The following is a 13,052-nucleotide window of genomic DNA, read 5'->3' as shown; positions in this document are numbered from 1 at the left end:
TTCAGCAAGGTGGGTAACCTGTATAACATTCGTTTCCTTCCCTTTTATTTCAAGCCACTGTGATTCAATTCTGGCCACTGAAACATGGAGTTAAATGTTACCAGAGAGTTTCTAGGAAAGGTTTTTACCTGTTCCTAAGACATGTATACATATGTAACTAACCTGCACATTGTGCACATGTACCCTAAAACTTAAAGTATAATAATAATAAAAAATAAGTAAATTAATTAATTAATTAATAAAAATAAAACAATAAAAAAAAGAAAGTAATGCAGGAAGACACAATCTGTTGGACATAGCTTTGATGCTAGAATTGGTGTAGCCATTTTGAAATAATCAAAGGAGCTAATTTGAAGACAAAGTTTGTACACCAAGAATGGCAGGATATGGAAAGATGAAAAGAACTGAATCCTTGATGACCTATTGATGGATTAACCAGGAATCACCATACCTCTGGAACTCTTGTTACGTAAACTAGTATGTTTACTTATTGCTGAAGACACTTTAAGTTTTCTTGATTTGCAGTTAGAAACATTCTCGCTGACATATAGAAGATTTTTATTGCAAGTCAGGGTTCATATTTTGGATATTAAAGTGATTTTAAAATTTCATTTGCTAATAATCACAAACCCAAAGCATTAAAACATTTTTTCCTTAAATGGTAAGAAGTTTCCCATCTAAAAAATGTCATGTTATTCCATAAAGTAGTCAGTAAAAACAAAAGCAAACACATGGATGTTAGAATTAGAACTTTTGGGGAAAAGAAATAACGGAAACTGACATTCACTCAATGGTTATGTCTTTAAAAAATAAAAGCAACAGTTACTTAGTGAAACTTTTGAATTGACATCATAAATTGGCCTGAATATAGTTCTTTGAACTATCATTATGGAATTTCTCAGTTTGTGAAGGATAGAGCTCCTTTTCACGGAAACATTTTATATCTTGGTAGAATAGTGCTTCCACATATGTGGAGATGCTGTTACTGTATCCTTTTAGAAGTGATAACTTTAATTTTTTTAAAAAAGATGTCAATTAAAAATCACTATTGGATGATACAAACAGGTTAACACAATTATTTAAGTTAACTGCTCTCTGCTTCTGATGTTGACAGATGACATTTGTTGGAATTTACATTTATTTTTAGCTCTGATTATAGGATCTCCACCTACTCTTGGAAAATCCAGCCTGTAGTATTCCAGTTACTTCATTTCATAACAGTATTCTGTTCATGAAGAAGGCAAGATTTTTACATGTAGCCTCATTCTGTATTCATTGTTACTGTAAAACAATGTGATGCTTTCTCATTTTCTGAAATGATGCACTACAAAGAATGCTACTGTGATACATTTTGGTAACATGAGTCTGATTTTATTCTTTACTTATTCACATGAAAATTGGCTTGCATTCTCATAGGGAGTAAAGAGTACTGGGAGAACCTAGTCAACAAAATTAAAATTTCTTAGTGTCATGTATGTTAGGACTAGATTCAGTGGCATACAAGAGAAAACTCACTAGAAGGGTGACCTAAACATGGAAGTGTTACCTCTCATATGTAATGAAGTTTGTTTTTAGGTAATCCGGGGCTGGTATGGTGAGTCTATAGTCACTGGGGAGTCACACTCCTTTAAAGTGTCATATCCTCCTCTATTCAGCACATCCCTTTATCCTAAGATCACCCCATAGAACTGCTGACATCATGTCCACATTCTAGGCAGCACAAAGGAATATTGGGTTATTGAGTGGAGGGCCAAAGGGTTGTGCACCTACTGGAATGAATTGTCTTCCTTTGAGGAGTCATTAGCCATCAAGATATAAGCAGTACTTCTGCTTAGATCTCATTGGCTTATACTTAGTCACAGGGAGATTGGGAGCGACTTTTTGCTGGGTTTATTATTATTTCAAATAAAATTAACATTCTGCTCCTTAGGGAAAAGAGAATGAATATTGGATAGATGGTTTTATCACTGGCTCTATCACAGTATGCTTATAATTGCATTCCAACACCAAATGTATTTGTATTAGATTCAGAACTTGTACCTTTCCAATTTTACCTTCATCTCCTGTCCCTTTTCAAATCCAGCAGCACATCAAAAAGCTTATCCACCATGATCAAGTGGGCTTCATCCCTGGGATGCAAGGCTGGTTCAATATACGCAAATCAATAAATGTAATCCAGCATATAAACAGAACGAAAGACAAAAACCACATGATTATCTCCATAGATGCAGAAAAGGCCTTTGACAAAATTCAACAACCCTTCATGCTAAAAACTCTCAATAAATTAGGAATTGATGGGACGTATCTCAAAATAATAAGAGCTATTTATGACAAACCCACAGCCAATATCATACTGAATGGGCAAAAACTGGAAGCATTCCCTTTGAAAACTGGCACAAGACAGGGATGCCCTCTCTCACCACTTCTATTCAACATAGTGTTGGAAGTTCTGGCCAGGGCAATTAGGCAGGAGAAGGAAATCAAGGGTATTCAATTAGGAAAAGAGGAAGTCAAATTGTCCCTGTTTGCAGATGACATGATAGTATATCTAGAAAACCCCATTGTCTCAGCCCAAAATCTCCTTAAGCTGATAAGCAACTTCAGCAAAGTCTCAGGATACAAAATCAATGTGCAAAAATCACAAGCATTCTTATACATCAATAACAGACAAACAGAGAGCCAAATCATGAGTGAACTCCCATTCACAATTGCTTCAAAGAGAATAAAATACCTAGGAATCCAACTTACAAGGGATGTGAAAGACCTCTTCAAGGAGAACTACAAACCACTGCTCAAGGAAATAAAAGAGGATACAAACAAATGGAAGAACATTCCATGCTCATGGGTAGGAAGAATCAATATCATGAAAATGGCCATCCTTCCCAAGGTAATTTACAGATTCAATGCCATCCCCATCAAGCTACCAATGACTTTCTTCACAGAATTGGAAAAAACTACTTTAAAGTTCATATGGAACCAAAAAAGAGCCCGCATCGCCAAGTCAATCCTAAGCCAAAAGAACAAAGCTGGAGGCATCACACTACCTGACTTCAAACTATACTACAAGGCTACAGTAACCAAAACAGCATGGTACTGGTACCAAAACAGAGATATAGATCAATGGAACAGAACAGAGCCGTCAGAAATAATGCCACATATCTACAAGTATCTGATCTTTGACAAACCTGACAAAAACAAGAAATGGGGAAAGGATTCCCTATTTAATAAATGGTGCTGGGAAAACTGGCTAGCCATATGTAGAAAGCTGAAACTGGATCCCTTCCTTACACCTTATACAAAGATCAATTCAAGATGGATTAAAGACTTAAATGTTAGACCTAAAACCATAAAAACCCTAGAAGAAAACCTAGGCATTACCATTCAGGACATAGGCATGGGCAAGGACTTCATGTCTAAAACACCAAAAGCAATGGCAACAAAAGCCAAAATTGACAAATGGGATCTAATTAAACTCAAGAGCTTCTGCACAGCAAAAGAAACTACCATCAGAGTGAGCAGGCAACCTACAAAATGGGAGAAAATTTTCGCAACCTACTCATCTGACAAAGGGCTAATATCCAGAATCTACAATGAACTCCAACAAATTTACAAGAAAAAAACAAACAACCCCATCAAAAAGTGGGCGAAGGACATGAACAGACACTTCTCAAAAGAAGACATTTATGCAGCCAAAAAACACATGAAAAAATGCTCACCGTCACTGGCCATCAGAGAAATGCAAATCAAAACCACAATGAGATACCATCTCACACCAGTTAGAATGGCAATCATTAAAAAGTCAGGAAACAACAGGTGCTGGAGAGGATGTGGAGAAATAGGAACACTTTTACACTGTTGGTGGGACTGTAAACTAGTTCAACCCTTGTGGAAGTCAGTGTGGCGATTCCTCAGGGATCTAGAAGTAGAAATTCCATTCGACCCAGCCATTCCATTACTGGGTATATACCCAAAGGACTATAAATCATGCTGCTATAAAGACACATGCACACGTATGTTTATTGCCGCATTATTCACAATAGCAAAGACTTGGAACCAACCCAAATGTCCAACAATGATAGACTGGATTAAGAAAATGTGGCACATATACACCATGGAATACTATGCAGCCATAAAAAATGATGAGTTCACGTCCTTTGTAGGGACATGGATGAAATTGGAAATCATCATTCTCAGTAAACTATCACAAGAACAAAAAACCAAACACCGCATATTCTCACTCATAGGTGGGAATTGAACAATGAGAACACATGGACACAGGAAGGGGAACATCACACTCTGGGGACTGTTGTGGGGTGGGGGGAGGGGGGAGGGATAGCATTGGGAGATATACCTAATGCTAGATGACAGGTTGGTGGGTGCAGCGCACCAGCATGGCACATGTATACATATGTAACTTACCTGCACATTGCGCACATGTACCATAAAACCTAAAGTATAATAATAATAATAACAATAATAATAATAATAATAATAATAAAAAAAAAAAAAAAGAAATTTTTTTCTGGGGTAGGGAGCAATTTCACTAATCCTATACTTTGATTTCCTATAAATATGATTAAGCATATGAACATGTCATTCTCCTAAAAATGTTTCAAGCCTTAGTGTCCATAATCAGCAAATAAAGTTATATTCTACTTTATCTGTTTAGTAAGTTCGAAATTCTGATTTAATACTGATAATCTTATACTTAACACTAAAAATAACTGTATTTATTGTGACTTGACTGAACACCTATATGCCTCTCAAAAATTCATTTTGATAAAATAGGCCTTATAGTAAAATTATCACTCTGCAAATTCATATACAGTAATTGGGAAACTAGGAGGTGCACAAAAGGATACAATTAAAATGTTTCCAAAATATTAATTAATGCACATCAGTAATTCCTAAGGTAACCTTCAAAAACATACATTTTCCTAAAAAGTTTTAAAAAAGAAAACTCACTCTAAGAAATAAGAGGGGATTGCCTTTGATATTTCTGAGAAGCTTAAAAAGCACTGTGAGCATCCTCTTTTTGGAATGAAGCATGAGATTAATAACACTGCTCTACCTCTTGCAGGGCCTTTTTTTTTTTCCTTTTGAATACTCAATTGAGAACACACCTGTTAGAAAGCTCTCTGTAACCTGGATTTTCCTTTTTTCTGCTAATTCTGTTGTCACATAAATCACTCTCTGCTGCCCAACTCAGCTAGCACCATTCAGACCACATGGCAAGTGGAGTTATTACTCAAATCCGTCTCCCTAAAGGCTCAGAGGTTGTTTTTCAAAGACATTTTGGTAGGCAGGGGACTAAGGAATGAGTTCTGCTGATTGTTTGGAGACACGATCATGGTGATACACGAGTAAAGAAGAAACTATATAGGTGAATAGTGAGGGTAGGGAAGTTCTTGGTAACATTTTTCTTTTCATGAAAAGCAGCCCCAAATCATTTTCTTTTCTAACAAAGAACAGCCTGTAAAATTGAGCTGTAGACATAGAAAGGCAAGCTAGAAACTTTCTAGGTGAATGCTGGCAGTTGTGCCAATAGGAAAGGGGGTACCTGGGGGCTAGGCATGTCCAACATGGCAGCTCCATCTTCCCTTCTCTTTGCCAGCCACATGTACAGTAAGGATGAGACAACATGGCACTGGCCAAGTGGAAAGCCCATTTGAATCATAAGATGAGGGTGGGATGGCCAGCTTCCCAGCATGCTATGTAACTGTCACACCTGGTCCAACTAATCTGTGGGCCCTATGTAAATCAGACATTACTACCTCCAGCCTGTCTATAAAATCCAGTGTACTCTGCTGGGAGCTGGAAGCCCCATTTGGATGCCCTTCTCTCTCACAGGAAAGAGAGCTGTTCTCCTTTTTCTTTCTTTTGCCTGTTAAACCTCTGTTCCTAAACCCACTTCTTGTGTGTGTCTGCATACTGAATTTCCTTGGTGCAAGATGACAAACCTTGGGTCTTTACCCCAGACAATGATGCCACTTCAATAGGTGTTGGAAAATGATCGTCATATGCTGAGTCCACCTCTTGGTGGGGCCACAGTACCAGCTGAGTCATGAGTCATGCATTTGGTTGGCGTCAGTAGGTTGCCAGAATGCACAGGCTAAAAAATATCTCAAAAGATCAATCTTAGGTTCCACAATAGTGATGCTATCTACAGAAGTAACTGGGGCCAGGTGTGGTGGCTCATGCCTATAATCCCAGCACTTTGGGAGGCTGAGGCAGGCAGATCGCTGAGGTCAGTAGTTTGAGACCAGCCTGGCCAATGTGGTGAAACCCTGTCTCTACTAAAAATAAAAAAATAAAAAAAAATTAGCTGGGCATGGTGGTGTGTGCCTGTAATCCCAGCTACTCGGGAGGTTGAGGCACAAGAATCACTCGAACCGGGGAGGCAGAGGTTGCAGTGAGCCTATATCACACCACTGCACTCCAACCTGGGTGACAGAGTGAGACTCTGTCAAAAAAAAAAAGACAGAAACAAAGAAAGAAGAAGTAATTGGGGAAGTTTCCAATCTTGTGACCTCTGGAACAATAGCGGTTTATCATTTTATTATGCCTGTATCTTAAAAGAATTCAAACCTCATTCATAATCCTAACCTAGTGGCCTTTCATTCGTTTTACAAAGGCAGTTTAGTTGTGGGAAGGGCTATGGTCATCCTTGCTTTAAGGTTAAATTATTAAATAAATTCTTCTCAAAGTTAGTTTGGCCCATGCCCAGAAGTAACCAAGAACAGCTTGGAGGTTAGAAGCAAGATGGAGTCAACTATGTCAATTTCTCTTATTGTCATAGCTTTGCCATAATTTTGCAGTTTTACTAAGACAAATTCATTATGAATGAAGATATTTCACAGCCTCAGAGCAGTCTGTAATTATAATGATGAGTATAAGTAAAAAGTGCCAGAAGCTATCCTACTGTCTTTCTTTGAAATATTTGATATTGTGCATTTTAGGAAACATGGAAAGAACACTGCCCAGCATGGAGGAAAGTAGGGACAAATTATTCTTGATTTTCAAAGGCTTCCTTCTTCTTTCCCAGGTTTCTTGTGCAATAAAAGAAGAGATTCTGTTTCCTTACCAGAAAACTACCTATTTAAAGAGGCTTGCAAAGGCCAAACCAAAGGTGTGTTAAAGCAGAATGAACTGCCTTTCTGAAATAAGTATTCAGCCTACTTCATTCACACATCAAGCTTCATGATATAATAACATTGCTAGTATATTTCCATTGGATGTTTTCTCTGAGCGTTCTGCCAAAAAGAGCCATTTTTAGAATTGAGAGCTCATGTCTGAATTTCCTATATTTGTACACTAGCTATCACAGCCTTTCACATTCTCAAGTGTGTGAAAAAGACTTGAGGTTGAATAGTAAAGCTATTTGCAGGTGTAGTCGTCTCTTGACCTCAGTGAGGGTTTGCAGCTCTTGAAAACTTTTGAGGAAAGCTTTCTGTTTGATGTGGATGATGGTGAGAGTTATTTATGTATTGTGGAGCCAATGTAATTCCTTGGTGAGGAGAATTTTCCCAGCTAATGAGCTAGCAGTTGGGCTTAGGTCAAAGTGAATTAAAGTAGAGCTTTTAAACCTGAGTAGTCACATTCAGACCATGTCCCCCTACTTGTAAGGGAGGGTATTGGTGTTTCTATATATTTTTTAAAGGTAGAAAAAGTGTGAGTAGGATCTGTACTTTCACTACTTCTAATCCTTTTTGGCTAGAGCTTGGTCATCAACCTTCCCAGCCAAGAGACACCTATTTTTCCCCTGTCTTAATTTTATTAAAGCCACAAAGGTGGAGAGGACAATACCTATTTATTAATGTCAGATGCTGACTCAAATGGCTAACAAGCCCCAGTGCAGCATGAAATAAACCATCATATAAAGCATGAGTCAGAGCTGGTTCTGTCAAACTTGTTTTTAGATATACGGTTGTTTTAGACATCAAGGCAGCTTATAAAATAAAATCTTTTCCAAGTTCTATATACTTGAAATGGAGATGAATATATTTTTGGTTTTTATGTACCAGCAGTTTTGAATACTCTCTAATTTTAATCCAAATGATAGATTTTATTTTTTAATTCACTAAAACATTTTTTTCTCAAAAAATATAGTCATCTGAAAACAGATAACTTAGGTAATTAAAACCTGATGATGTCTCTCTTCTTCTTTCTTTCCATGTATATAGGTATGTTGTATGTATATGTGTGTGTATGTGTGTATGAAATGTTCATTTGGAAAGTAAAAAATGTAAGTTTCTTGAACTGCATTAAATAAGAAATTATTTTTACTTTTATTTTTCTTTGAATATAAGTTATTTTCTGACTGACTTCTTACTTTGATATCTCAGATTTAGGTATATAGCAACTGAAATGACTTGCCATCCAAATGATGGCCAGTGCAAATGTGGAGCACTAAAGTTTTCCTGTGTATCCCTGCATATACACATATATGTATATTTTATTGGCATATGTATATAATATATACCCTGTCTATTATATACTATGTTATCCACACACACATACACATACACACACACACACACACACACACACTTATGTATATAGTATATACCCTGTATATCCACTTCTTCACTAGCAGCATTCACTAGAAAACCATAATCAGAAGAAATAAAGCAATACATAGTGACTGATAATCATATCACTAGATGCTGTTGTGTTGCCATGCTATCATTTAATTTTTAAATTAAGGTTACTGGAAAGAGGAGCAATTTAAATTTATGTGACACAAATTCTATACTCCATGGTTATAGTAACTTAATCATTGTAAACATACTGGAGTTATTTTTATTTGTAATCTCAATTTATTTAATAACTACATAGCCAGCCTGTATTTTGTACCCCCACTGCCTTGGCTCTTCGCTGGGAGAAAAACTGAACCACTTCTATCCTTATAGAATAGTCCGTCTGCCATGATGGCACCGCTCCCTGTATAATAATATGATTTTACCCTCAGTGTTGCTCTTCTATGTTCAGTTTGTAGCAGGTCTGTCTGATCGTATGCATATGCGTATTATTTAAGGAATAAACTGAAAAACAGCATCTCAGTGATTATGAATGATCCTGATAGGCCCCTGAGAAGATTCTTTTTTTCTAAGAATTTATTGGAAGGCCTGTTGGGGAAACTGAAATTCCTGGTTCCTTTTGTTTCTTATTAGAGTCAGACCTGGAAGACCTTGATGATCTAGGTACTGTTTATGGCAACATCCACCAGCAGCTGAATGAAACAATGAGACGCCGCAGACACGCGGGAGAAAATGATTACAACATCGAGGTACTGCTGGGAGTGGATGACTCTGTGGTCCGTTTCCATGGCAAAGAGCACGTCCAAAACTACCTCCTGACCCTGATGAACATTGTGAGTAGTGACTCCTTTTTAAAGCTTTTTGATCTTTTAATTCACTTCTCTTATTTGTTGGTACCCTTTGGCAATCTGTGTGAGAACTTCCATGACTGTGCCCTGCCTCCAAAATATGTGCATGATGGCATTAAATTTAAATATTGATCTACATATTTAAAGTACAAGAATGCTAAAATAAAGGAAGCATGAAGCAAAAGTTTCTTTTGGTTGATCAAGTAGTTTTCCGTTGTCGTCAAGGGGGAATCATAAATTTAAAAAGCCATAATGAGATGGAATTAAAACATGAATTGTAATTTTTATTTTGTTCTGGGGATAATCAAAACTTGCAGGACTTTGTCCATCTGCTTTCATGTTGCCTATGAAGGATGAAATAGTTCTTTCTAGAATCACTCTGCTTCACAGGATGATATAGAATGATTTATGCCTGGTAACTCTGTGGATTCTTGTTGTTACAGCTTTTGAACAAATGTGATTTTTTTCAACATTCTAAGACTGAAGGTAATATATTTATTAATACAAAGCATACAACTATTGGCACAGTGCTGCACAGCAACCACTAATGGTCTCTTTAAATTTATCTTTATTTCTCCTTTATTAACCTTAATCAGATTCAGAAGAAATTTTGTCAATATCCTGAAACTTGTGTTCTTTCTTTTTAACTTGGCAGAGAACAACTGAGGAGAAATAATAATATGCAAACCACCTACTTCTAAAAGATAATTGAGATTTTGATGTACTTTATGTATGTTACCTCATGCCAATATGAAATATATATTATATTGATCTTGCAAATTTATTACCTAAGCCTATGCTGTTTTATTTCCCTATCTCTCAACCCACCCTCCCCCTCTCACAACTTTTGATATTTAATATAATTTCTTGGATATCTATAGTTTACCTCTTTCCCCCATGCTTAAGATTAGATTTCAAGCAATGACAGTGAAGGAGAAAAATTCTTAGTTTCATGAAACATGATTTTGTTTATGCTAATATCTGTTAATTATATTTTGGTCTATTGAGTTGGCAATTTATAAAATTACACTTACACCATATCTCTGTGAAATGGAAAATGAGTACAGAAATTCAAACACATTTTTATTTGTTCTTGGCACTAATTTCTGTTATGAAGACCAAACAACACACAGAAAACAAATTACTAGCCTTGGCAATAGATGTGTATAGAGGATCATCAGTTGTGAATCATATGAATGTTTTCAACTCTGGACTATGAACTTTTCATATTAACCTTTTGACTATTAACGTTTTGCTAGTTGTGTAACTTTGGCATGCTTCTTGGACTCTCTGTCCTGCTTCTGTCTCTTTATTGGCATATTGAAAAAAATAGTAGGGATGTTGAGAGGATGAAGTGAGTAAATACAAGTCATCCATTATTTACAGTGCCATATACAGATGCACAAATAGACAATCATATTTTAGTTTCTCTATACCAAATTTTACTTCATAAGTTATCTAAAATTTCAAAATTCCTGTGGAGATGTTATTCTTATGTCATTCATTATGTCCCTGGGCTACTTTTTTTCTACTATCTGGAAGACAATCAGTACAGACTTATTTGGCCTGCAAATGTGCCTAATAAGAAGGCTTTTGGAGTAATGCAATAGAGATTTTGATATGGTTCTTGTCCTCATAGAACTTATAGCTATTAGAGGAGAAAAAATAAATACATGGGAAAATTAGAAGGAAAAAAACCTAAACAATGAAAGTCATGCTATTATTAAGCCATATTATAGGCAATATATCATAAATGCTATAACACTTTAGAAAATGAAGATGTGACCATAGTTATCCAATCATGAAGTGATAAAAGTATTAAATCAGGACTTAGGAGAGTAAGGCTTTAGTTTTAGTCATACTACTAGTTGGCTTTGTGACCTTAGACAAATCATGTCCCTTTTTAGGACTTAGTTTTCATCATTATAAAATTGAAAGATTCAACAAGTTTAATAGTTATGTAATTCATCAAGAAGTTAGGAGTTAAACTGCTTTTAGAGATTTCTTTTCCTGTTGTTGTTTTTTTGTTTGCCTTGTTTGTGTTTTTTGAAGGACGTGTGAAAATGTAAAGGATTTCTGTGTAGGAATGGATACAGTATATTCATCAGACAGTAAGTAGTAAGTATGATTTTGAGAGTGTCAAAGGAATAACAAAGTGATGCATTTTATGTTTTAAAAACAGTCAATAGGACTTTTGTTCTTAAGTCCACTAAAAAATTAGATAATAGACTATGACTCTGTCTCAAATACAAATTATTCTAAAGTAAATAGAGTATCAGAGAATGGAGCTATGGGAGAGAAAATAATTTTTAAAACTTAATATATTAGTTGCATTTTAAGTAATTAATACAGGTAAGAGATTTGGAGAGGTAAGAATAGCACTCCTCCCCTTCCCTCCCCAACTTCATGACCAACTGAAAGATAGACATGGAAATCACACAGATGAAGAATGAAATAGTTTTATTGTTGTTTAGACCTGAATTGCACATACAATTGCATATACTTAAGTGTATAGTCATAATGTTTGCATTATTCTAAATCAGTGGTTCTCAACTGAGGATAATTTGGGTCCACGTCAGTTCCCAGGGACATATGGCAATGTCTGTAGACTTTTTTTATTGTTAACACTGGTGGGTGGGGCGGGAGTGGAGGGGGATGCTACTGCTAATAGCGAGAGAGGCCTAGGATGCTGCTCAGCATCCTACAGCACAACAGACAGCCCTACACAGCATAGAATTTTTAATTATCTGGCCCAAAATGTCAACGATGCTGAGATTTAGAAACCTTGTTCTAAATTAGTCTTATTCCCAACCCTCGTCACTCTCCAACTGGATAATTTCAGGTTTTCCCCCTGGAGTCAGGCAGATAACTTTAGGCAAGACAGACAGAAGACTGAAGTCTTCCCTCTCCTCCATACCCACTGCCCTGTTGTAGCCTGTTAGACCCAAAATACTGACCTGAGCAGGCTCTTTCCTCTTCCTCTAATTCATCATCAAATGAGAATGAGAAGCAGAAAGAGAAACCAACAATGATACTGTAATGAAGCTACCTCATGGAAATTCAAGACCAGGAACATTCAGTTTTTCTCTAACGATGTTCAAATAACTATCTCCTGTGCTGGCCATGCTTTATGATTTCTCATGGTCATCTAAAATTATGGCTAACCAGGCTTGAGGCCTACATAGACATAGAGACTTAGATGAAATGTCAGATAGGGTCCTGGAGAGAAACTGTAGAAGAAAGCTAACAGCAAAAAAAATCTATCTTTTTGCATTGATTAGGGTGAAAGGTGTCCCTATGGTAGAGAAAAGATCATGCTGTCCCTTAAAATTGTTTGTCAACTTTGCCTTGGTTGACTGCTCAGCAGATGTGCTCTTCCCTTTACCTGGTTGTCAATTTCATTTCCATATCAGAACCGAGATGATAGTTTCTGAATTAAGGGAATACTTTTAGGTCCAAGTAATTTGCTTCAGAGTATCACCTTAATTTAAATGGGATTCCCTTTTAAAGAGAAGCTTATATTTCTTATGTCATGCTTTCTTTTATTGAAAAGAGCTCATATATTAAGTGTTAAGTGTATATTTAATGAAAGAAGAACAAATGAATATAAATAATGTAGAGGTAGATCATGAACAATCTTGGGAGGGAGTCAGAAATTTTGGAC

The 13,052-nt window shown here is 36.3% G+C and overlaps 1 protein-coding gene across 2 annotated transcripts in view; it reads left to right on the top strand.

Annotated features, from left to right (window-relative positions):
- ADAMTS3 (ADAM metallopeptidase with thrombospondin type 1 motif 3) overlaps positions 1 to 13,052 on the top strand; it is a 281,972-nt gene that overhangs the window by 211,288 nt on the left and 57,632 nt on the right. The window contains exons 5-6 of one of the 2 annotated variants that reach the window (XM_063663751.1): positions 7,046 to 7,129; positions 9,174 to 9,373. In XM_063663751.1, coding sequence (XP_063519821.1) covers positions 7,046 to 7,129; positions 9,174 to 9,373 — 284 coding nt within the window. The remainder of the gene's footprint in view (positions 1 to 7,045; positions 7,130 to 9,173; positions 9,374 to 13,052) is intronic. The other variant, XM_054486086.1, reaches the window with a different exon arrangement.

This window comes from Pongo pygmaeus, chromosome 3 (assembly GCF_028885625.2).
Source record: "Pongo pygmaeus isolate AG05252 chromosome 3, NHGRI_mPonPyg2-v2.0_pri, whole genome shotgun sequence".
Taxonomy (NCBI): domain Eukaryota; kingdom Metazoa; phylum Chordata; class Mammalia; order Primates; family Hominidae; genus Pongo; species Pongo pygmaeus.
Note: the sequence above shows the minus strand (reverse complement) of the source record. Positions and strands in the feature narration are given on the sequence as shown.